General features: G+C 33.6%; 1 protein-coding gene and 1 pseudogene across 2 annotated transcripts; both read right to left on the bottom strand.

Annotated features, from left to right (window-relative positions):
* Positions 1–7,068: 7,068 nt before the first annotated feature.
* On the bottom strand, positions 7,069–12,502 carry LOC124917807 (carbamoyl-phosphate synthase small chain, chloroplastic-like). Of its 2 annotated transcripts, XM_047458113.1 has the most exons (11): positions 12,436–12,486; positions 12,245–12,401; positions 11,999–12,131; positions 11,306–11,394; positions 11,174–11,234; positions 10,960–11,027; positions 10,712–10,840; positions 10,252–10,361; positions 8,687–9,034; positions 7,392–7,557; positions 7,069–7,314 (listed from the first exon to the last, which is right to left on the bottom strand). In XM_047458113.1, exons 2-11 carry the CDS (start codon positions 12,387–12,389, stop codon positions 7,265–7,267), a joined length of 1,299 nt encoding a protein of 432 aa, XP_047314069.1. In that variant the 5' UTR covers positions 12,390–12,401; positions 12,436–12,486; the 3' UTR covers positions 7,069–7,264. The 2 variants fall into 2 exon arrangements, with proteins under 2 accessions (XP_047314069.1, XP_047314068.1); XM_047458112.1 differs by having other exon boundaries at positions 12,245–12,502.
* A 7,923-nt stretch (positions 12,503–20,425) lies between these two features.
* On the bottom strand, positions 20,426–27,223 carry LOC124917805 (annotated as a pseudogene).

Below are 27,223 nucleotides of genomic sequence, written 5' to 3'. Positions count from 1 at the left end.
CTAAAGGAGTCAAAGAAACTACAGAGAAGGAAATGAACAAAATAGCTGAAAAAATTATTAACGAAAAAAGTGCAGGAAATCAGCAAAGACCCAATTGCTGCCCAAAAGTCTTTTGAAAATAATGCATGGATCAAGGAGAAGAAATAAGGAGTTTGTATAATCAAATGGCCAATTTATTTGGACTAAAAAACCAAATCACTAAACTCCTGATGCATGCTAAAAAAGGAGAGATTATACTTAGCAAGGAGAAAATACAAAGCACAACAGTCCAACTTAACATTCACTATCTCCAAGATTAGAATTATTCAAAAATGATGAATATAAAGTGATAGTAAAATGGTCTATTGCAAAAATGAGGGAGTTAATGAATGCTCCTAAATCGAAAACCTATACTATCATAAATAATTATACATGGAAAATCAACGAAGTTTGGAAAAACAACATTGAGAAAAAAGCTAAAGATCATGCATACTAAGGAAAATCTATTTGGGCAATGTACAGACAAAAGTGGAGGTACTAAATTCTCCTATTGAATTTAAATTGCCTATTATAGTAGAAGAAAATTGTGTTAGGGAATGGGAAAATATAGTGGTGGGAAACTACATAGAAAAGAATAGAGTTTCCTTCATAGTCACCAAATAGGCACTTATGAAGCAATGGGAGGAAAAGGGATTGGAGAAAATTTCAGCAAATGTACATGATCTCTACTTTCTGAAATTTAAGAAGGGATCAAATCTAGATGAAATTCTTAAAAATGGGCATACATATATTGGATTCAACTGCATGAAGTTGGAAAGATGATCTGAAGATTTGAACATATTAAGCAAGCCTAAGGAAACAACTCATATATGGTTCAAACTTTGGAATATCTCTACACACATGAATAATATAAAAACTCTTAGTCATTTTGTAGGTTTATTGAGTACACTATTATACATGGACTCAATTATTAAAGGAGGAGAACACTTATCATTTGCTAAAATTAGCATTGATGTGCATCCTAGAATCACACTACCGAATAGTATGACAATGAAACATGCAAGCCCAAATTGTGATTTGGCTAAGGAAGAAGATCAAAAAATTCATAAAGGCAGAAAGTAAAGATGCAGGAAAATGAAACAGAGGTTAAAGATCAAGAAACAAAAGATAAAAATGTTTTTGTACAAGACGAAAGTAGTACGAAGAAGGTGGAACATCAACCCAATCATGTTGAAGAGATAATTAAGGATTCTCAATCAAATCAAGTTGAAGTGGTTGCTGATGAAAACAGAGAAGAAGATACTCAAGTTAATCTAGAGAAAGAAGAGAATTACAAGGTTGATATAGAGGAATCGAAAATTGTTGAGGATTCTAAAGCCGAAGTTGAAGAAAATAAATACAATAATCTCGAAATTCAAGTTGAGAACAACAAGGTGAAGAGCTCAAAAATTCTGAAGAATAATTCTTTTTATCACATCAGAACGGGTTCATATAAAGGAAAAAATACGAAAGAGAATAGGCAATATTCATTAACCTCTTTAGTTCACCCCCCTTTCATTACAAGAGGAAAGGGAAGGGGAAGGGGAAGGACAAGGGGAAGAGAAAGACAACATGTTGAAACATTAGGTTGGTATGGAAATAAAAATCCCGATTGGGATAATTAGGATTTAATATAATTTATAATCTTTGTTTGTAATCTCTATTTTTCGTATGTTTGATTGCTACTAATCAGGTTTTTAGGGTCGTTTGATTGTCATCTTTTAATCATAGCTAGAGTTTGTCTAGCTTTGATTCTTGACCCTCCCACTTTTGAGATTTTAATGAAATGGTTTTAACCGTTTTCCCAAAAATAAATAAGTGTACATAAAGCGTATAGTCAGGTAAATATGTTAATTATGACTATTTACGTGTTTTTGGTTGTAGAGCCTTTGTGCATGTTCCAAAAGATGAGAGGTCTAAGATAGATGCAAAACCAGGCAATGCATATTTTTGGGTTATGGTGATAAAAATTGAAGTACAAGTGTTATGACCTAGTGGACAAGAAGGTTTTGAGAAGCTGAGATGTGGTATTCCTTGAAGATCGACTCCCCTGGGCGCATCTTGATGCTATCAAACTTTTGAGTGGCAACCATGAGCTTATTCTCTCTAGTTTGTTCGTTGCCCTCACAAAGTTGGGTAAACTTCTCCCATATCTCCTTGGTAGTGGAACACGCTTTGATCTTTCCAAACATGTTCTTGTCAAGAGTTTTGTATAGAATGTTCTTGACCACGTTATCTAGATTGTCCATTCTCTTATCTTCGGTTGTCCAGTTTCATCTTGGCTTCTCAATTTTTATCGGGTCATCAGTGATAACGAACCACATATCGTCATCTTGAGCAGCAAGATGTGTTTGTATACGAATTTTTCAATCATCATAATTTTATTGTAGAACATTGGAAGTTTATTGGAGAAAGACATGATGATATCTAATTGCTTGAGAATAGGAATCTGCACTGATACCACTTGTTAGGATCGAGTGCAACTATAGAGATGGGGTCTAACTATGTTGTACGCTTTTTTAACTTCAAGATAAATATAACCCTGTTAAAGGTTAGATTCTATTTTTATTCTTCACAAGTCTTCACAAACTCTTGACCGGAGTCAAGTACAAAACTGTTTGTTTAGACTTGAAGCGACAGATAAAGGGTTGGAAGATTCTGAATGTAAAGAACACAAGACACAAAGTTTATTTATGGATGTTCGGAGCAAACTCTCATACGTCACCCTTTTTCTCGACCTCGAGAAGGATATTCACTAGAAGATTTTATTTGAATAGAACCACTACACAAACTCGATCGAACAACCAGGACTTAGACACTACCTGTTTTCGAACTCCTAGCACATAACACTCGTTGATAGACACTCTATCAACTTACAAAGAAATCACAATATAAAGAAGTGATACAATGATTTTCGGTATAAACAACCTCTCACAAAAGAGCTAAGACATGGAGCTTTTGAAATCTACTTGTATAGAGAGAGTTTTTAATTTTCAAGAGAACCCTAGGAGCCAAGTCTACTTTTTTTTCCTTTGATCTTCTTGTATATTTAAATCACAATAACAGTCGAATCTTCTTCAATGGACACTTGTCCTCCTTCCGTTGGATGTGTTCCAGGATAGTACATCAGAGAATATTTCTGAGATCGTGGTGTACTAGATAGTGGACAGGCAATTTGAATAATAGCACATACATGGCAGTCATTCATTTGTTGAGATCAACTGCCTTTACTTCATTTCGGATGCCTGATGATGAGTTGGAAGAAAGCTTCGGTTTTTGCTCAACTTCGGTAGTTTAGAGGCGCTTTCGGTTTTTCTCAACTTCGGTATTTCCAGACATCCAGCTGAATGCACTGTAGAGACAACCGAACCGGACACGTACAACTAAACTTGCATCCAGCCGAACCGGACGCGCTTTTTAGACATCCAATCGGACGCTTCCCTGAAATAATAAAATTTTAATTATTATTTGCACCTGGTGAGATTCAAACCCGGGTTACTAGTGTGACAGGCGGAAGTACTTATCACTGTACTACAACACATTGTTATTATCTTTATATATATTTATATAATTGATATGACTTAACAATTATATATATATATATAATTAAAACTTAGTTTTATCCATTCATTACAAAACCATTTCATAAATTATAATCTAACACAGGTCATTCGTGATCGTGTGAAGAAAATTTTATGGGTGTCTCAAGAGATATATTGAGAATATTCTATAAAGATTATATATGGACAAGGCAAAGTCAGTTGTTTGTCCATTGGCTACACACTTGAAAATAAATAAGACAATATCTCCCAAGGATGAAGAGGAAAGACAAGAAATGTGCAAGGTTCCATATGATTCAGAATATACAGTTTGATGTATGCAATGGTATGCACAAGACCGGATATAGCTCATGCAATTGGAGTAGTTAGTCATTTCCTTTCAAATCTTAGTAAGGCACACTGAGAAGTGGTTAAGTGACTAATGAGATATCTTTGAGGGACCTCCAAGTATGATTTGTGTTATGGTACTGGAAAGCCACATGTTAAAGGGTTTTCTAATTCAGATATGAGTGGTAATATTGACACAATGAGATCAACTTCAGGGTATTTGTTTACCTTTGAAGGAGGAGATGTATCATGGAAGTCTCGTCTACATTAATGTGTTGCTTTGTCTACTACAGAAGCTAAATATATTGATATTACTGAATGTTGTAAGGAAAAGAGATTGATGAAGAAATTATTGAAGGAAACGGGTATAGCACAAGACATGTTTGTGGTGTTTAGTGACTCGCAAAGTGTTATACATGTGAGCAAAAATTCAAGTTTACATTCACGTTCAAAACACATCAAAAGAAGGTACCATTGGATCTGTGCAGTGCTCGAGAAGAAAGAGTTATGTTTGGAGAAAGTGAATACGGATTAGAACGGTTCAGATATGATGACAAAGAGTTTGCCAAGAAGCAATCATTAGATATGTTGTGCGAAAGCCAGAATAGTTCTAAAAGGGGCGTCACAATGATGAATGTTTGTAGAAACATTCTCCTATTTCTCGGAAGGGGGAGAATTGTTGAGGTGTTCATTACCATTGCGGTCAGGTTTTATCTTCTAGGTAAGTGAACGGGTCAGGATTTTTTATTATGAAAACGGTTTAGAGTTTTCTGTTATAAAAACGGGTTAGGATATAAATACATATTTGGGTATTTTCTCTTAACATAGTAAGGTTGAGAGAGAGTGAACAAATCTAAGATTTTTTGATTCTCTTGTTCTTTGGCTAATCCAGAGAGAGAGGTTGGGAAAACTTTTATTGTGAAGTATTTCAATCATTCATAGTGTAATCACTTTTTTCATTTGAGAGCAGGGTTTGATTTTTAAAAAAATCTATGGTTTTGTTGTTGCAAAACCCAACCATTCGATGATCGGCTTGCTTTTAATCTAGGAACCCATTGTAAATTAGAGTTTGTCATTCTATAGTAGCCCTTGATTAAATTTGTGACAGAATAACTTAAGCAGGATTATGATAGCTAGGACTATTAAATTCTGCTCATTATTATGATTGTTATATGATTAAATAATTAATTATAGATTGCTAATATATTAGGAACATAATGACTTTAATAGGAGAGAAATTAATTCTAAACTAAATTGGAATGAGAATTCATATAAAAGATGAATATTGAGACAGGTTATGTACTAATGATGATGTGAATTTAAGAATTAGATTTGGGTTTAACTAATTAATTAATCTCAAATGTTTGGAAGAAAGTTAATGTTGATCAATATTTTAGGTCTAAACTTTGGGTCTTCCAATATGATGTAGACTTAATAAACAAGGATAAAACATAAACACATTAAAATTTAAATTATATGAGAATGTTCCCCAAGCAATTTATATTTTTTGAAATGAGAATGTCAATCGCGTTTGGACCTAGCTAAATATCATATAATGTAATCGGTCAAAAACTTCAAGGAACGTATAAAATGTTATTTCATTAAAATAATATTCTGAATTGCAGAAGAAGGCGTACTTTAATCCTTAATGAAGAATATTCGATGAAGATGTTTTTTCGTATCTTCGGTTATCTGTGTGTGGACGTAACTCTAATATACACGTTTACTATTTTGTTTATCAATGGATAATATACTTCATACTTAGTATACATGTTTAAGCATGTGTTTAAACTTTATATTTAATAGATCAATTTAATTAAACTTAATCTTTAATATAATAACAATTAATATACAACTAATAAATAATATATATATACAAAACACTGAAATTAACTCCACATTTGTAACTATATATAGTTTCAATTCTAACTCACTATACTTTTTTCAGCATCACTCTAGACCAATCATTTCATTACTAGGAACTTTTAAGTTTTATTATCTTGATCTTACACAAAAGTCGTATTCCATATCTTACCATCTACGCCAATGGCATTAGTAGACGGCTCATTGATTCATTAGTGGACGACTCATTAGTGGACGGCTCATTGAGTAGCTAGGTTCAACAAAGTTTGTTTCTCAAGTTGTCTATGATGTTTTATTGCTTCTAATGTCTTTATTTTATTTTATTTTTATTTTATTTGCGTATTTCCTTTGTTAATTGGCATCAGTGTAACATCTCCTTTGTTATATAATGTCTATGTTAAGAAAAAAAAACTCTTTTTAAGACATGCTTAGTACGTGATTTTGTACTTAGGAATAAAAAAAGAGATAAAAGAAAGAAAAAAAAAGAATGTTCATTAAAGGTAAGGTGGAACAATTACTTCAAGATATTTCTATTCTAATTTAATTAACAGGAAGCAAAACCATCATGTTCATAATTCTTCATCTTCTTGTTACTACTCTGGTTCTCTTTCATTATTTTTTTTTTTTCCAAAGTTTATGGGATTTCAATTGTCAAGACATAATCTTTAATTGCACATAATATCAAATGAAATTCAATCTAATTTTTTTTAGATGATTCAACTAATCAAATTAATCGTGAAATATCGCACCAAATAATAAAAACTCATAAAAAAAACAATATAATTCAAATTATAACATTATATTTCTCCTACGTTATATTCATTACCAACTCAGACAACTTTCAAAAAAATCACCATCAAACATGATCACAAATATTATCATCTAAGGCCTTGTTCGGTTGGAGTTATTTAAATAATCCAACCCATTTAAACATTTTTTCACTCCCCCTCTCATCAATCACATCACTCAATTTATTACCCAAAATACTAAAATACCCTTTATTTTAAATTACTATTTATTATTTTATTATTTTACCAAAAATATTTTCATCTCCTCAAAATTATTACTCATTTCTCCCCTCTAAGTTATTACAATAATCCCAATCCGAACAAGACCTAAAAGTACATAAAACTTTAGTTACCACACAAAGAGGCTAGAAAATCGGGTGAGTTGGGAAACACAAGTTCAATATATTATTATAATAGTAAAACAAAAATTATAGTAGTGGTAATATGTGAGCTGAACACCAATATTGTCATTGGAAATTTGGATGTGTTTCCTTTTTTTGAATTGGGGAAAATACTGAAAAATAAATAAATTTTATATTTATTGCCCAAAAACTTACCATAATTTGGCCCACAACAGAGAGGCTGCTTCTACAGTTTTATCCAATCCCATAATAACCAAATAACAAAAACAAAAACAAAAATTGAATTCAACAACATAACTCTTTTCTAAAGTATTCATCCATGTTTTTCCAGCAATTTTAACCCAGATCATACACCGCTCTTCTCTCTTTCCATCAGCTGTATGAATTCAGCAAAAACTGCCAAAAAAACAACAAAAGAATAACAAATATTCAATATCATGTCACAAATTTAGCAACAGTAAAAGAATATTTACCATAATCAGAATCATGGGGTCCTGGAGACGCTTCAGGATGGTACTGAAGTGACATAAGCTTTAGCTTAGGAGAGGCAAGACCAGCACAACTTCCATCGTTGAGATTCACATGTGTCACCTCCACACCTTCCGGAAGTGATGAGGGGTCCACTGCATAGTTATGGTTCTGTCCGCAAAAACACTCGTTAATTTATAATTGTGAAAACTCAAATGGATCTAGATACCGAAACAATAAGCGTTTCCAAATGGGAAATGTAACATTAACAAGTCTAAAAGCCATGCATGTCCATCTTTAGTTGTTGTTTTACTAAGCACATTAACCACAACATACAATAATAATGTTGTTGAATCCAAATACAAAAACATAAATAAAATTTTGAACTTGTTTCTAACTTAGATTAGAAAGATATTGCCTTTGAGAGGGATATTGTTCAGGTCATGTTGAAAGTTTATAACAATTCAACCAATAAGAAAAGGCAATAATGTTGTTGAATCCAAATATGAAAACATAAATAAAATTTGGATTTTTTTCGACTTGGATTAGAAAGATATTGCCTTTGAGAGGATATTGCTCAGGTCATGTTGAGATTTTATAACAATTCAACCAATTAAAAAAGGCAATAATGCAAGAATATTCTATTCCAATGGCACCACATTTCTGAATCTAGAAAAGATTAATAGCTCAATCAATCATATGATAAGAAAAATAACGAAATTAAAAAATGATCTTGTTTTTTTAATACAAAAAGATATTTCAGTAATTTAATCCAAATCACAAACACCTACTTTTTCATCAAACAAGATTTTGATTTCATAACCTTCTAATAACCCCACCTACATCAAACAAGCTCTAAAAGAGGAATTTACAGGAATTTATCTCCCTTTACTTGAATGATCAGTTTCATAACCGTAATTTGTGATAGTTGTTGCGACTGTTATTGACTAAGTGGAGATGGATGTTGTTAGGTGTAATTGTTTGTAATGAGCATCTTGTGGGAATGATGCTAGTCGGGATTCATTCTTAGGTGTCAAGTTTTTTTTTTGGAAACCATAGCTTTACCTATAGGAGTCTAGCACAGAATCACACTGCAATGATCATCCACTTTAATGAAGGTGTTGCAATATCTGAAGTTTAAATTCTTCTAGGTAAGTAAAAATTGTTTTTATGTTATTATTTCCTCCAATATTTTGGGTTTTAAAATAAGATGCAACTGTTAGAACTATTGCTATTATGTGTCATTTAAATGACATAAACAAACAAAATCCGAATGGTAATTTTCTAAACTTAAAGTTACCTGGGCACTGATCTCGACACATCCACTTTGAAGATTACGGACAGGATGATTTCCACCGTGGTGACCGAACTTCATCTTGTAGGTCTTACCACCCAAAGCCTGACCAAGCAACTGATGGCCCATGCATATTCCGAAAACAGGAACTTTTCCAACTATTTCTTTGACTGTTTGTACAGCATAGGGAACTGCAGATGGGTCTCCTGGGCCATTGCTAAATAGAACTCCATCAGGTTTCATCTTCAGGGTCTCGGCAGCTGACCATGTTGAAGGAACTACAGTAATGTTGCAGCCATATGAAGCTAACCGCCTAAGTATGTTGTGCTTGATTCCAAAATCATAAGCAATAACCTATACTCAAAAAGAGAACCGCAATTGTCATGGAATGGTTCAATTTAGAACTTCATTTGCAAGAAAAAAAAAGCTGTTACAGTTCAATCACTAATACAGAAAAAAAATTCCGGAATTGTTAAATATTTTTGTTAGGAAGAGGGAATTGGATGGAATATTAGGCAATAGTTAACACAACTTATCCGTTAATCTAAATAATCACCTTATTTGAATTAAGTTCATTTGATAATTGTTATTTAAATAACTTCTTGTTTAGGTTTAACTCAAATTAAGCTACAAATCTGGTTGATATCTGTAACCTATGAATGATTTAACTCAGTAATATTATAAAATCTAACAAAAGACAACTTTAACCTTTAAAAATTAATCAAATTATGTTACTATAAAGATAAAAATAACGTTTAAGTACTTTCCGACATTAGTTCCACATTTTATGAAACCAAGTTACAGATCAAGTACTTAAAATTCTGTTTTCAACATTAACTACTTAATTTTCAGTTTTATTCAGCACTTCTTGAGTGTTCGGGTACAGAAAGACTCTTTTTAGTTCAAAACATTGTTCACAATGGAGGGAGTAAAGGAATGTTTTGAGCGTGAAGAGCTTCTGTGATTTGTTAACAAAGGCGCAATGAGACCAGTTTCAATAGGACGCTTTGGAACCCAATTATTCCGGTTAGGATAACTCCTTTCTTTCTGGTCTTGTTTAACATAAAGCTATCAATGAGGAGAAAATGCTCCAAATGAAGGAATGTTAAATGAAAAATATGTCATCTATGTCAGGAACAAGAAGACGATGATTTGCATATGTCTTTTGTGTCGGTTTTCAAGGGGTGTTAGGAAGATAGAAGCACCAACCATTCAAAGACTTTCTTCAAAACATGTTTTTCGTTCTCAAATACAAAGGGAAAGAAGATTTCAAGGGGCAGATTTTTTATATACTTTATGACACATCTGGCTGTAAAGAATGACTTTAATGGCATGGAAAAAAGATGTGCTTGTGGTTGGTGAAGGGCACAAAGGAGATCAATCAATACATAGTGGTGAAATCTTTTTAAGTTTTTCGCATTATATTAGATCAAGCCTGTCTGCTTCAAATCTATGTGATGTGTTCAATATATTTATTTCTTAATCTATATTAGCTTGTTCTTTTGAAATGGCACACAGAGATTATTAACTTTAACAGAAAAAAAGAAAGAAGCTAAAACAGAAAAACTAACATGGAAGGTTTTTCCATCTCTCCCGACAGAGTTGAAGTCCCACTCATTATCAGTTTTGTCTTTCCATTCATAAGGAATCCGACAGGAAACATCACTTATTAAATCAACACCTGAAGAAAACAGCCAAGAATATCATCACCATAAAAACTTCAGTCTTGTTTGATGAAGGCCTATTTGGATTTAATCCAAACAACCCCTTATCCCATCATTTCTCAAACCATCAACCAAAATATCAAATTACCCTTACTTTATTTTTTATAACATTTAGAAAAATATTAATACAAAATTTTATTCATTTATCAAAATAATTCACTTTTGCATCAAACAAGGTTCTTTTCAAAAAACAAAATTGGTTTTGTTTATAAAAAGACTACAGGAAACAAGCTCTTAATCTTCTATGATCATGAAACACAATGGAGACATCTTTACTAACATTTTGATTAAGAAATAAAATCCTTACCTACTATATTCCAATTCTGAGACATCTCCAAAAGTTGTTCGTCCGATTTATCATTTTCAGTGCTTAACACGCCTATAAGACTTCCATCTTGTCTCAGTCTACATGTTATGGCACGTGTATCAACGTCATCTTTTGAACATCAGCAGCCACCCCATAAATAGAGATATTCAGCAGCCATAAAAATTTTAAAACTATTTGACTCGACAAACTGTCAAAGCATATTGAAGGCTTAAAAATTGACTACTTACAAATTCCCATAATGTTCCTCTCGGCCAAGTAATCACCTAGAGGTTTCGTACATCTCCAGTTTGAAGTACTGAAAAATCATTTTTTTTTTTTATGTTAATTGATTTTAACTATAACAAGATTATAATATGTGACAATTTTATATTGGAATGGATATTAGGATGAACATTAATTATGAAAGGAAGTAATAATATATATATATATACATATAAATACCTGATACTTAAACTTCTTATTACTAAACCTCCAAGGAAGCACTTGCTCGACTCTTCATCATCTGCGACGTCATGGTTTACAATTAGATTAACAGTTTATATCTAAATGATTTAAGAAATCAATATTGCTCACCAAAATTAATGCCAGTGTTTCCGATATGTGGATTTGTCATCAACACAAACTGTCCATTATAGCTTGGGTCTGTAAGTATTTCTTGATATCTGCAACAAATCAATCAAAACGGGAAGGTGATGAACTGTCGTAACGACAAAACTTATTTTGTCAAAAGGAGAATACATCAAAGTTGGATTAGTTAAGAAAAAACAGTATAATCGGGTATTTTGTGTATTGTCCAATATGCCCCTTTGAATTGTAGGTGAAAACACATAAGTGGATGATTTGAAAATTAAAAAAAAAAATAGAAGAAGAGTATTCTAGTAGTTTAATCGATTATTTGTATGATAAAGTGATTGATGATGGGATAAGGCTTCATCAAACCAGCCCTGAGTTTCAAAGATAATTTGCAAAAAAAAGCATGGATCAACCAATAGAAGATCATAAGCAAAGAAGATGAAATGATTTGTTCAAGAGAAGTCTCAATTGTAGCTACTGTATGTTGATTCTTCCAAAACCTTAATACCGGAAAATTCCACTATCCAGAAAAATATATTACTCAGTTAACAGAATTCCTCAACTCCAAGAAAAATAACTATGTTAAATGAAACAAAGCTTTAGAGATTTTCAAAGCCTCTCATGATTAACCATTAAAAATCAACGAGTTAAGTAAGTGCTAGAAAACAAAGACAGTGAAGGCAGAGTTTATACCCTGTTAAGGAAGTATTGAATACTACTTCACCAACTTGGGTTCCTTTAGCACCAAAAGACTTGGCCTTCCAGACTGAACCATCTTCAAGAACAAGCCTCGCATCAGCCGTCTTCCATGGCTTTTCAGCCAACCCTACGGAGACCAATTCATAAACTCTCATCATTTAACTTACTTAGGCAATATTAGTCATGCAATTGGGAAAAGAAGGCATTTCTAGAAATGGGTCTGAGAAAATGGAGTCTTACCAAGAGCTGAAGCGGCGTCCATGGGGAGAGAAGGAGAAGAAGAGCATCTGATTGTAAATACCCGGGCGTTCCTTGAGGTGAAAATGGAAGCACGATTAGGTAGGACAAAGCTTGTGAGAGAGAGATCCATTGATGCCGCGGCCATTCCTTCTCTATGGGGGGTTTGCAGTTACAGTGGCCACTGATGAATGTAGTACTAGTACAAGGGACTTCCGGCACAGCCGCCGGCAAATAGATTTTATGAATCACAAGAGTAGTAGTACTAGTACAAGCACACAGCTAGCTGGTGCAGCCCTAGGTGCGCCAAGGCACTTTTGGAATTTATATATATATATATAAATATAGAATTATTTGAAAATTGAAATATTATTTCTTTGAAAAATCTTTTAAAACATAATTTATATTTTAGATCATAATTTATTATTATACTAACAGATTATTTATTTTTTTATTTTGGACCACTAGTATGACATTTAAATTTATTATTTAATTTCTAACTTATTTAATATAAAAATAATATATATTATTTTTAATTTTTTTTTATTTTCAATAGATATAGTTAAATATATTTGTTTTAATGGTCTTATAGATAATAAAACGTGAATATTCCAATGATAACTCAAGATAATAAAATTTTATTTAAAAATCAAAATTGATCATTCTACCTATAAATGTCTTAATATAGGAGAGTATGGGATGAATATCTGTTAAAAAAGAAATTATCATAATAAAAGAAATTATATAATAAAAAAAATTCTCTCTTAAAAAAATCATATATATATCAAATAGTTCATATAAGAGGAAATTTGACTAAATGAACTCAATAATAGACCTAAATAGGAAAAGTGTTAGCACATAAATTAAATAGCGTTGGTGACCCTTTTTTTTTGACGAAAATGCCCCTATTGCATCACGCATCCTCCAGTTGCGTGATGCACCCGAGTGCATTGTGAAAAGTCCACAATGCCCTTGCTATATAATTAGAAAATTTCCAGTTCTTCCCATTTCTTTTCATTTCTTTCTTCCTTGTTCTCTCTTTTCACTTCCCCTTCTCCCCTTCTTCTCCTTCTCTCTAAAAAGACGACGACCCCCGATGACGACCCCCGACGAAGACGTCGGAATCCCAACGAAGGAAGGATGTCTGCTGCTACGGGTATGCTTCCTCCTTCCTTAATTTCTTTCTTTGAACGCATTGTTTGTTAGGGTTTAGGGATTAGGGATTGATTAAGTAAATGTCACAGTTGCGGCGGAATCCGGGTGCGTGACGTAGGTGCGTCACGCGACCAGACCATTTATAGTTAGTACTTGCATTTCATTGTTACGGTTGTGTCTCTCGATTGATAGTATCATTTTTTTTCAATTGCAGTTGAAGTATTTGCTGACGAATTTATTGTGTATAATGGAGAGTGGAAAATTGTAGCTGATGGTATTAGGTCTTTCTGTGCAAAATCATGCAAAACTATGGATATACCCCAATGTACTATATTTGCCGAATTAGTTGATATCATCTATGAGGCGATTAACGTGCAAAAGTCTACATATGATTTAGTGATTGAAGTCATGTATGATCCTTCTGCAAAACTTCTCCATGTTATTATTGAGCGAGATAATGATGTGGGCATCTATTTAACACGGTTAATTTCGGGTTGCAGTTCGTCACCTTCATCACCATTGTGTGTCTCATTAGTAGAGAAGTACCCAAGTCAAGATAGTGCACTACGACTATTTACTAAAAAAACTATACTTGGAGTTGTTTCTCGAGTTGTTTCTCAACAGATTTTATTTGAAAGTGAAAATGAAGGAGGAGGAGAAGAAGATGAACGGGCTCATCATGAACTGATTAATTATGAACGGGTTAGTGACTTTAATTATGAACGGGTTAGTGACTTCCAAGCTACTACTAGTCCTGCACCAGCAATTGCACGCACGTCGCATCAATCATCAATACCTACATCATCTAGTGCAAGAGCGTCAATGGGTACACCATCTAGTGGAAAACCATCAATGGATATATCATCTAGTGCAACACCATCAATGGGTACACTATCTAGTGCAAGAGCATCTATGGGTACCCCATCAACAGACCCGACAGACCTATCACCGACAAACCCTTCATTTGCATTGGAATTAACTAGTGAAACCGTATTGAAAGTCGGTGCGTTGTTTGATAATAAAAAAGAACTTCAACTGACGATATATAAATATGCGATGACTTATCATTTTGAATTCAAAGTGATGAAGTCACGAAAACATCTTTGGTATGTGAAATGTATGGATGAGACATGCAATTGGAACTTGCGTGCTGTGAAAGGTAAGTTTTCTGAGATGTTTGAGATTCGGAAATTCAATCAACAACACTCAATGCTCAGTTTTGTCGAGGTCGGAGAAAAAATACAAACACCGGCATGGGTTATTGGGCAGTGCATGAAGAGTAAGTACATGGACCATCACCATAACCACTTACCTAAGAAAATAATTGAAGACATGCAATCAGCTTATGGGATATTTTTGACTTATAATAAGGCTTGGAGACTTTAATGGCGGTGCGAGGAACGGTAGAGGATTCCTATGGAAAATTGCCTTCATACTTATACATGTTGGAGAAGAATAATCCGGGTACCATAACAGATATTCAGACAGACAAGCTCGGCCACTTCAAGTATATGTTCATGTTTCTAGGTCTCTCAATTAGGGGTTTCAAAGCCTTTTGTCGTCCCGTATTGTGCGTTGATACTAGTTTTCTCAAGCACAAGGTGGAAGGTCAACTATTGGTGGTTGTTGCATTAGATGCGAATGAACAACTATATCCTGTTGCATTCGGCGTTGTTGATTCAGAGAATAATAACTCTTGGACTTATTTTATGCAAAAACTTATAGAAGCAATTGGATTAGTTGATGATCTCGTCTTCGTATCCGATAGACACCCAATCATCGCCAATGTCTTGTGTGTTGTTTTTCCAGAAGCAGACCACGGTGCATGCACATATCACATAAATATGAATATTATGGCCAAATTCAAAACAGATAGTTGTCATGTGGGGTTTGGTATGACTTCTCGTGCGTACACTATCCCCCACTTTAATCGGTTTTTTGACAAGATCAGGGTTAAAGATCATAGGATTACTGCCTATTTTGAAGAAATTGGGTTTCAAAGATGGAGTAGAGCATATTTCCCCAGTAAGCAATACAATCAACACACAAGCAATTATGCTGAGAATTTTAATAGTCAATGCAGGGAAGCCATAAAGTATCACATTTCAGCAATGGCTGAGTCTTTAAGAACAACATTACAAGTATGGTTTAATGATAGAATAGAAAAAGCGTCCAACCACCAAGAATTTTTATCTCCAACGTATGAAAAGTTATTATGTGAGGGTTTTGAGAAGGCCAGATTCTATACTATATCATCCCTTAACCGATTCGAGTTATATGTGCATGATAATGAGTCCCATTTTAAAGTCAATTTGAAGGACAAGGACTGTACTTGTAGGGTATTTGAAGTCTCTAATTTTCCTTGTATGCATGCATTGGTGGCTGCCCGTCACCGGAATGTGGTTTCTTATGACTTATGCTCAAGGTATTATTCAACTCAAAAATTCAATTTATTTAACCTATTTTTTAATCGTTTTATTTTCCTTCTCATAGATATTACACAACTGTATCTTGGTTGAATGCATATGCGGAGACATGTTATCCGGTTGGTGATGAAGAGAATTGGGATGTTCCCGATATTATCAAACAACGCGTGTGTCTAAAACCACCTGTAAAGGTTAAGAAAGGGTGACCACAAACTAAGCGTAGGACATCCCAAGGTGAAGTCCGTAAGGTCCCGAGACGATACAGCTCATGTGCAGGTCTAGGACACAATAGGGCAACATGCAAAGTAGTGATGCCTGTACCATCTACTACAAGAGTAAGAGCATCATCATCTCAACAGCATGAGCAATCATCATCTCAGCAGCATGAGCCATCATCATCTCAGCAGCATGAGCCATCATCTCAACTGTACGAGCCATCATCTTAACTATACGAGCCATCATCTCAACTGTACGAGCCATTAGCTTAGAATGAACTTGTTAGTGTTAATGTTATTTCTGGATACCTACGTGACGCACCCGCATGACGCAGCAACCAAACATAACATTTTTTTATCTAATATTGTAGCAACCAAATGGTTCTCTGTGAAAGCTCAAAAGGCTGGCGACTTACCTGGTTGGTGACATGGTTGGCGAACTGGTTGCTCAGACTGAGAATCATCTTTTCAAACAGAATAAAGTTGTTTTGTTGATTCACTTTGATGTCTCTTATGTCTCTCTTCATCTCTTCTACATCTTTCTTCATCTCTTCGACATCTTTCTTTATCTCTTCGACATCCTTCTTTATCTCATGACGTATACATCGAACAAGAGATGTTGGTGATGATGCAGGTTCTGAAGTTGCGGATGGAGGACTAATGGAACTAGGGGAGGCCGCCTACGATGCTTGGTGGCTGCTTTGCTGGGGGATACATCATATTCAACATTTCTCTTCCTCTTGGAAGGTTGGACAGTAGTAAGTTCTTCATCTTGATCTTCATCAACATCTTCATCTTCATCTGATTCCGCTTCAGCCTTTCTCTTTCTCCCCCCATCAGTAACTCCCTCAAACAAATCATTGAATGAATTGTCAATTTGTTTAAAATCCTCCCCACTGTACAATCTCTTCTCCATGGAGAACTCTTCCATCGTAGACAACATAGAGCTATTAAGGGCAGATTGTACCTCCTGAAATGTGTTCTTCCTTTTGGATTGATACAATAGTATCCTTGGGCAAAAAGGGCCATCAACATTCTTCCTTGTGGCGAATCTAGGGACAAAGTTTTCGATAACCTCACAGTTCCACACTTGTAGTGCTTGTACAAACCCATAAACGTTATAAGAAAAAGAATTAGTAACTCCACTCCCTTTCCTGGACATATATAAGGACCTGTGGCGTTTCATGTCCTAGTCAAGGCCCCTCATGGTGAATCTAAAGGACAACTTTCCCCATTGAAATCGGAGGAAATCTTCAACATCTTCAACCATATGGATGATTTTGACATTTAAAATCCGTCTTGGGTCAAATGAGAAGAGCTATTGGCAAATCAAGCATATCAGCCTGATCTTCCATGCATCTTCCTTATAGGTGCATGTCATAAAACAAGATTCCAACTCATGCATTCGAACTGTCATATTCCTTTTGAAATATTTTATCAGCAAGGATGGACAACCTCGGCATTCATCTTTGTATTCAGGCAATCTGTCGAAGTTGAGGCCTATAATCAAAGCGTACTCTTTCATACCAAAAGTATGTTCCTCCCCATTCAAGTTGAAAATCATCCTATTCGAATTAGACTTAACCTTCTGAAGCAGCATCTGATGTAAAATTGTTCTTGAGAACAACAAGTCTGGGACTCCTTTCAATAAATACTGACATCGGGAATTTAGAGCCCTCTCCATAAGATCCATCGTTACAAACCTATCAGATATTTTTTTAGGGCTATGACATATTTCAATGAAATCTTACCAAGAAAATTAGAAACCATGGAGTCTTCCATCTACAAAAGGGATAATAAAAACAACAATGTTTGTGAAAACCTTTTACAATGAATATAAACAAAGGATAATCAACCGTCAATAGCTAGAAACAACTGTCACCCGCGTGACGCAACCGCAAGACGCTACCCTAAACCTTAACATAAACCATGCATGAACCATTTGCAAGAAAGACGCAACCCTAAACCCTAACATAAACCATGCATGAACCATTTACAAGTAAGACGCAACCTAAACCCTAACATAAACCATACATGAACCATTTGTAAGCAAGACGCAACCCTAAACCCTAACATAAACCCTAAACCATTTCGGAAGACGTAACAAAGTTAAACTCTAAAAAAAACCAACATAACTAACACTAACCTGATGAAGTCGATGAATGAACGAGAAGACGAAGACGAGCAGGAAGAGTCGTCGAGGCAGGTGCGTCGTCGAGGTAGGTGCGAGAGAGAGAGAGAGAGTAGGAATAGTCGTCGAGGTTTATTTGGGTTTTATAAAATCCAAATAATTTTGACATGTGCCAGCGTGACGCACCCGCGTGACGCAACGCAACTGCGTGACACACCCGCGTGACGCAACTGCATGACGCAACCAACCTGCATTCAATGAATAAGGGCGAATAAATGACGTTCTATAAACGAAATAAACACAAACAATCATATGTAAACGAAATCAACACAAAATATAAACGAATATAACGAATATAGTGGAAATTTTATCTTTGGCCGTCGTCGTTCGCCGTTGGAGCCGCAGTTTGCCGTTGGAAGTTCTTCGCAGCTCTACGCCATTAAATATAGTGGAATGGTGCCTCTTCGATTTGTTCTTCGCCGATGAAAAGAAGAGAATGTCTTCTCCGCCATTAGGGTTTACGGTGGAGAAGACCGAGATGAGAGAGAAAATGAATCAAAAATGAAAAAAATATATGATTTTATAGGGTTTCAGTTGCGTCACGCAACTGGAGTTGCGTCACGCAACTGGAGTTGCGTTACGTAAGAATATAATTGTGATTAAAAAAAATAGGGTCACCAGCGCTATTTAATATACGCCCTCACACTTTCCGCATTTAGGCCTATTATTAGGGTCATTTCGTCAAATTTCCCTATATAAGATATCATGTTCAATTTTATTATAAAAATACCATAATAAAAAGATGACAATAGCATGTCACATATCTAATCCATTTTTATTTATTTATTATATGAAACCAACCATCATTATTTTGATGTTTTGTGTTATTTAAGTTTTGGGTTATTTAAATAATTCAAAATCACAAATTTGGAATACAAAGAGGTTGGAATCTCATTAAAATCACATTCATTCCCATTTATGAAGTGAAATATTTGTTTACAGTATTTGAAAGGCAATTGGACAAAGAGAAATTAATAATGAGTGAATACTCACAAGAAAATTTGAACAAAATGTCAGGGGAGTAACTTTGCAAAATTGATTTTTGCCCCTAGCAAAAGACCAATATATCTCCTGGCAAAAATCTCCTTCTACTTCCCTTTCTCTCTTCTTCTCCCTCAGCGTGCAACGATGCAACGAGGGAACCGCAACGAGTCGTCCAAGCAAACGTCTACTTTTTCTACTTCCCCTCCCGACGTCTGTTATCCCCATCCACCGAACTGTAACACCCAACGATTCCATCACGCTAAATTTAGTTGAACGATAGCATCCTGCACAAATGCATCTTGCGCCTACGCAAATGCATCTTGTGCCTGCGCAAACTATATACTTTGCGTCCACACAAAATATGATAGAAATAAAATGATAAATTAAAATAGGTAAGAAAGTAGTTGTAATTATTCTTGTTTATCATACAAGTGATCAAATCGAACCCTGATCACTTGTGTAACAAGCGAGAATAAATACCACTACACTATAACTACTTTACTAATATATTTTAATCTATAATTTTATTTCTATCATACTTTGTATTTTGTGTAATGCGATCCCAATTGATAACACTCAATATACTCAAACTGATAACTCAATACCCTCAATATCAAACTGATAACACTCAATTCTCATTTGCGTTTGTTGAAGATGCAGTTTGATGAAGTCGTCGGGGTCTATAGTTCGACGGATGGGGATAGCAGACATCGGGAGGGGAAGTAGAAGAAGCAGACATTTGCTTGGACGAATCGTTGCGGTCCTCTCGTTGCCTCGTTGCGCCATTGCGTGCTGAGGGAGAAGAAGAGAGAAAGGGGAGTAGAGTGGCCGAAGAGAGAAAGGATAGAGAAAGAAGAGAAGAATGAAGTTTTTGCGAGGGAGTATATTGGTCTTTTGCCAGGGGCAAAAGGTTAATTTTGCAAAATTTAATTTCCCTGTTATTTTTGGAAATAACCCTATTATCAGGGTTATTTCGTCAAATTTCTCTACTCGCCCTGATGTTCTGAATTCGCATCCGTCAGGTGACAAATTTTGCGCCTGGTTAAGTATGTTTTCGCATTATATATACTTAATCCGTTGTCACATTTTTTTTATTTTTAAATACAAACGATGAAAATATGTAATTCAGATGAGAAATCAAAATCCCATTACTTCATCATCCTAGTTTCTCAATGGAAACAAGGCTTTGATTGATAGAAAGAAGTTGTTATTGTCAATTAGCCATTGGATGATCAACTTTTTTCTCCTTGGGTGGAAAAGGAATTGGCTTTGTTGGGACTAGGAGTCTTTCTATGCTATCCACTTTATCTTTCTGCTTATGAGGTGGTCTGGCCGCTTTAGGCAACAATCTTCCCTTCTTTTCAAACCACTCCGACTTCATAAGTGCTTGAAACCCTAATTCGTTTTAGTATACTTTCATCACTGTTCCACCAGCTTCCTCAACAACACCTTTTGCCCGTTCAGTCACTCTTGAAATCTTTACACACAATATTACTTTGTTTTCTTTCTCTTTTTAACCACCACATTTGGATCATCATAATAACTCAAATTTACTTCTAAATCCAGACCCAACTAACTTCAGATCATCCTGTTTTGAAACCAAAACTCACCCAGATGAGAAAGCTTGATTGAATGGTGTTTTCATGTGTTTTGCATTAAACTCACATTTTTGTTACAAAAGAAAAAAAAGCACACAAGAAGTTTTCAGATAATCATCTCCAAGTGAATAGGCCATTGAATAAGTTTAGCACCACGTCCCATCAGTTTGACACCATCTCTTATCTATTTTCCTACGGCGAAAGCATCCTATTATTGTGATAATTATGAAACTCTCGTCTCTCCCAGAAAAAAGAACATAAAAACAAACATGCCATAACCAAAAGAAAATTATGTTACCTTCAAGATTTTCATGGTAATCAACTCAGAAGAATCTATCTTCACTGCATTTATAAGTGTTGCAACCTTTCCCAATCCCACAGGCTGAACACCTAAAGAACAAGCTACGAGGTCACAAGATTAAACAAAGGAAACTATGTTATCATAAATTTAACTAATATAGTGTTTGATAACACAACTTATCACTTAATTTAAATAATTAAGTGCATACTTGAATTAAGTTAATTTGATACTTGAATTAAGTTAATTAGATTTAGCTCAAATGAAGTTTAAAATTAAGCTTAGATATTTTGACTTAATTCAATAAGGTATAAAAATAACTTAACTCGTTAATCAAGTAAAAGTATTCAAAAGACAACTTTAACACTGAAAATTAATCAACTTAAAATAGTTACACATTTGATCAAATCAACTTGCATAACAAATACATGAAATTTTATATTCTTATTTGGTTAACTCAACATTTATTTTTCAGATGCATGACTCATTTGGTATTTAGTTTTCAACATTCAACACTAAATTTTCAGTTATATCAATGGCATCTTAACATTCTCCTTTCCAAATAGTTAGCAAGAATGACAAAGGTAAATCCTAGATAACCCACACAATTGCCATTTAATTCACTTTTCAAACGTAAAGACAATCACCAAATGTTTCAGAAGATATTGAAACTGTCTAATTTACGACCAATTAGTACCCACTCTTTACAATAGAGCTAGTTCTGATAAGGGTTAGGAAAATCTTCTCAAATTCTTCTTTTAACAATACAATATCTTCCAAACACATGATTATTCCTAAATCTGTAGCTTTAGAGATAACCAACATATGACCTCCTTTTAAGCTGAAACACAAATGATGGAGAAACGCATCTTAAGACTCTTTTCCAAATATTTAGCAAGAATGAGAAAGGTAAATCCTAGATTACCCACACAATCACCTCTTGAATTCACTTTTCAAACGACCAATCACCGCATGTCTCAAAAAAACATTGAAAGTGTCTTACGACCAATAAGTACACACTCTTACAATAGAGCTAATTCTGTTAATGGAAGAAAATTGAGTCAAATTCTTTTTTTAACAATACATTTTCCAAAGACATGATTATTCTTAACCTTTAGCTTCAGAGATAACCAATGTATTAGTTTTTAAGCTGGAACTCGCAAATGATGGAGAAATGTTTCATTTGATTCCTCTTTTTCCATTTTCCATTTTCCATTTTCCAATACTTACAGAACACATCACTACCTACGATGTACTAGGATATTATGTTTTTATATATCTTATGTATACCCAAACTACTCAAGCTATAAATCATTTCTACATTACAACATCCATCAGCACATAAGTTTATAAGAAGAAACAAAGGGACCTGAAAGGTGAGGCTAAACGGATTCTTAAAACCGCGTTTTGGCAGACCGCTGCCTGAGAGGAGTTTGGCCACCTTCAAACCCAAATTTCAATGTCCCTCTCACTTTCTGACAACCCTTATGACCTCTTCCAGTAGTCTTCCCCTTCCCCGACCCTTGCGTGTCTTCTACTTTGTCGCTCCTTTATTATCTCTCAGATCATTCAGAGCCAAAAGGCTATAAGCTCCAGCTAGCACTATGGGACCCAAATAAGGATCTTAAATTATCGTTGGGGTTTGGCCAATGGATTTATTTGATTTGATTTGATGTGTGTTGGAGGAGTTAAAAGCATTGTGGATGGAAGTTTCCAGAAGTGAAGTTAGTCTTCTCCTTAACATCTTCGCCTTTTACCATGACACAACTCAAAATTTGAAGAATTAGTAGCATAGAGTAATTATAAGGATAACTAATTGCACAAATATTTGAGCTAATTGCATCACAAAGTTCATTATATTTGTCCTCGCAGTAGTTTTTTACCTTATTGAGCTACAAATCCATCTAATTATCTCCCCAAAAATTATTCCTTCAAACCTGTTAAAACCAATCACCATCAGGATTTTAAGGTGTTATGTAGCATTACAATAACCGAACTACACTTGAAGTAACTGGAAAGAGTTGCCTACTCAATACATGTCCAATCTATTGCCCTTTGAAGCAATCTCTAAACTAGTGGGAATCTTCTATAGATATTTCCAAATGGCTGTCAAGTGTAATTGATTCATATTTTGGAGCAGAGCAAATAGTTCCCAAATAAACACACCAAGCCATTTTTTATTACAAATTTTCGGATGCTCCAAACTATTGAAATGGGTTTAGGCCTAGTTTGAAGTGGGTTATTTGAGATTATTTCCAAATAACAATCACTTCTTGAATCATTCAAATCATCACCCAAATGCCATCCATTTTATTTATTTTCATTGTGACTTAAAAAGCCTGGTTATTTGGATAGATGATCAAATAAGGCTATTAAGAAACAATTATAAACATAAGGTTTATTTTCATTTCTACTTATAAACATAGTAGCATTAGCCATCTATTTTTCAATACCCAACAACTTAACAAATAAACATCAAAATATCATCACACGTGAAAACTGCTCAAATTACAATAGCAATTAGATTATCAATTGCATCAAATAGTATATATGAAGAATCTTTTTGTAATTAGTTTAGGACATTTTGAGCAATCGTGTTGAACTTTAATCAAGAAATTAAACAAGAATTCAAGAAAGAAAGATGAAGAACAGTGGTATGTATTGATTGATGAAAACCCAAAGTCTTTGTTACATTATGAATCTAAGAATTGGGGATCGGGACATATCCGATCCTCATATGGTAAAAACTATAAATGAGTCCTTGAACTAATATTATAACTTAAAGAAAGAGAATAAACTTTATAAAGTCTTGTTTGAAACTGAAAATATTAAATCTGTAATTATAAAAAAAATAAAGATTATTAGTATAAACTAATAACTAAATATATAACTTATCTCAATACTCCTCCCTCAAAATGAATATCTTGAAGAAATAAGCATGAGCGAAGGTCTTGAAATTGAGAAAAATCCAATGCTTTCGTGAAAATATTTGCAACTTGTTTCTTTGTTTGCACATGAAAAAGTTGAATAAAACCATCCAAATATTGATTTCTAACTACATGACAATCTATGTCAATATACTTAATTCTTTCGTGAAAAATCGGATTCTTAGATATGTGTATGGCAACTTTATTATCACAATATAAAGATATTGGTAACTTTAATTTAAAATTCATGTCATTAATAATATAGGAAATTCATTGAAGTTCACAAACTGTAGGTAATTTTGCAGAAGATCTAGAAATAGTTGCTTGTTTCTTGGCTTTCCAAGATATGATTGATTTACCAAAACATATATAATAACCTGTTATAGATTTTCTTGTTTCAACACAAGATCCCCAATTAGAATCAGAATATGCAATTATGGAAGAATCATTTTCATATGGATAAACAATACCCAATGATGTTGTACCTTTTAAATATTTAACTAAGTACAAAGCTGCATTCCAATGACATAAGAGAGATTTTTGCATGAATTGAGATAATTGTTGAACAACATATGCAATATTTGGTCTAGTGTAGTTTAAATATAGAAGTCTCCAAATTATCCTTCTATACTTAGAAGGATCACATAATATATCTTGAGTTTCATCTTCAAATTTTATGCCTTTAATCATTGACGTGTTTGTGGGTTTACAACCCATTAGACCCGTATCATGTAATAAATCTAGAATATATTTTATTTAGTTTACATAAATACCAAGATCATTTTGTACAATTTCAAGACCCAAAAAAAGCTTTGCATTTTTAAGATCTTTGATAGGAAATTTAGTATCAATCATATGTTTGATCTTTTTGATATTTTCATAGTCATTCCCTGTTATTAACAAGTCATCAACATATATTACTAGACCAATCATATTCACACTATTTTGTTTAAAATATAAACAATGATCATGTTGTGATTTTGTGAAACCGGTATCAATAAAAAAAATAGATATTTCATTATATCATTGCCTTGATGCTTGTTTCAAAACGCAAAGACTTTTTCTTAATTTACAGACCATGTTTGTGTTATCAACATTGTTTAGACCTTGCGGAATTTTCATAAAAATATCTTCTTCTAAGTTTCCATGAAGAAATGCATTATTTATGTCAACTTGATTCAAGATCCATCTATTTGAGGCTGCTAAAGCAATTAACAATCTTGCAGTTACACTCTTAGCCACTGGTGCAAAACAATGATGGAAATCAATACCATCCTTTTGATTAAAACCTTTTTCAACTAAACGCGCTTTGCATTTGTTTAAAGTACCATCAGAATTAAGTTTGCTTTTATAGACCCATTTACAACCAATGGCTTTCATGCCTTTGGGTCATTTAGTTATCTCCCATGTTTGATTCAATTCAAGCGCATTTAGTTCATCATTCATTACTTTTATCCACTTTGGATCTTGAGATGCCTGTTTGAAATCCAGTGGAGTTGTGGTTAGATCAAAGTTAGATAAAGAGTTTATATATTCTTGATCTTTGTACAAAGAATAAAAATGATAAGTTTGTGGAGTGTAATCTAGATCAAAATTTTCTTTTGATTTAACATGATTTGCAATAAAGTCTTGCATCCAATTTGGAGAATATTTAGTTCTTGTACTTTTCTTTTGAATTATTTCAGATGAATCATTATTTTGATCATTTTTGTCAAGGTTAATATTTGTTATCTTAATTTCTTTAATATTATTGAGTTTTGATTGATCATTGATATCTTCTTTTAAAGGTAGAATATTCTCAAAGAAAACAACATCTCTTGAAACTACAATATCACCTGATTCAATCTGATAAAGAGTATACCCTTTCTGATTTGAAGGATATCCAGTAAAGACACATTTTATGTCTTTATCTTCAAATTTTGATTTTTGTGGAAAATTATTTCTCATGTAACATAAGCAACCAAAAACATTAAAATCATCATATTTAGCTTCACACTTATTAAGCATGAAGAATGGTGACTTCAAATTCAAAACTTTTGTTGACATTCTATTTATTATATAGGTTGTAGTAAGGATATAAAAAGGCCAAAATTTGATCGGTAGGTTAGAATGTTTTAAAAGAGATCTTGCTACTTCAATTAGATGTATGTGCTTTCTTTCTACAATTCCATTTTGTTGTGGAGAATATACACAAGTCTTTTGATGTATTATGCCCATTTCTTCAAAGAACATATTGCATTTTGAATTCACAAATTCAATTCCATTATCACTTCTAATGATTTTAATGTTCTTTAAATATTGAGTTTTGATCATTAAATAAAAAGTTTGAATTTTTTCAACAACAGTTTTATCAGAAATTACAAAAGTCCAAGTGCATCTAAAGTAGTCATCTATAATTGTAAGAATAAACGGTGTTTTAGTGTATGATTCTTCTTTACAAGGTCCCCAAATATCAATATGAATAAGATCGAATTTTTCTTTAGAAGATGAAGTGCTATTATGAAAAGGTAACGATGTGATTTACAAATTTGACAAGTTTCATAATGATCCATATTATTGATAAGAGAAGGAAACAATATTCTAAGAACTTCATTAGAAGGGTGTCCACATCTATAATGCACAGTTTTAGAATCTAAGGTAGAAAATGAAGTTTCAACATCACTATTAGAATTTTTAAGGAAATCAGTAACTATGGAATATAAATACAAGTTTCCTACACGTTTGTCAAGCTCAAGGATATCATCTAATTCAGGGCCCTACATAAAACATCCATTTTCAGAAAATATGCATTTAACTTTTTCATCTGCAATTAATCTTGTAATTGATATTAGATTATACTTGAAATCTGGAGCAAATAACACATCCTTAAGAATCAATCTATCATTTAATTTGAGACTACCAGATTCATTTATTGTCTTCTTAAATCCATCAGCTAAAAGTAAATCAATTTCATGTTCTGTTTTCTTAATATCAAAAAGCAATTTTTTATTATTGCAAACATGTGTACTAGCCCCTGAATCTATTAACCATAATTTCTTTGAAATATTTAAACTCATTGTAAATTATATATCAGTTATAAAATAAAGATTGAGTCTAGAAAACTTACCTGCTTCGAAGTTGATTTCTTTATTTTTAGTATACAGGTTAGCTTCAGGTCTATTATTCCCTTCAATTAAGCTTTTCATCAT

The sequence above is a fragment of the Impatiens glandulifera genome, unplaced genomic scaffold (assembly GCF_907164915.1).
Source record: "Impatiens glandulifera unplaced genomic scaffold, dImpGla2.1, whole genome shotgun sequence".
Classification (NCBI taxonomy): Eukaryota; Viridiplantae; Streptophyta; class Magnoliopsida; order Ericales; family Balsaminaceae; genus Impatiens; species Impatiens glandulifera.
Note: the sequence above shows the minus strand (reverse complement) of the source record. Positions and strands in the feature narration are given on the sequence as shown.

Excerpts from the sequence above, each read along its gene's own strand:
- LOC124917807 (XM_047458112.1), bottom strand. The coding sequence starts at position 12,389 with ATGGCCGCGGCATCAATGGATCTCTCTCTCACAAGCTTTGTCCTACCT. Across the intron at positions 11,395-11,998 it reads TTCAATACTTCCTTAACAGG|ATATCAAGAAATACTTACAG; the intron begins GTATAAACTCTG and ends GATTTGTTGCAG. Across the intron at positions 11,235-11,305 it reads AAACACTGGCATTAATTTTG|ATGATGAAGAGTCGAGCAAG; the intron begins GTGAGCAATATT and ends ATGACGTCGCAG.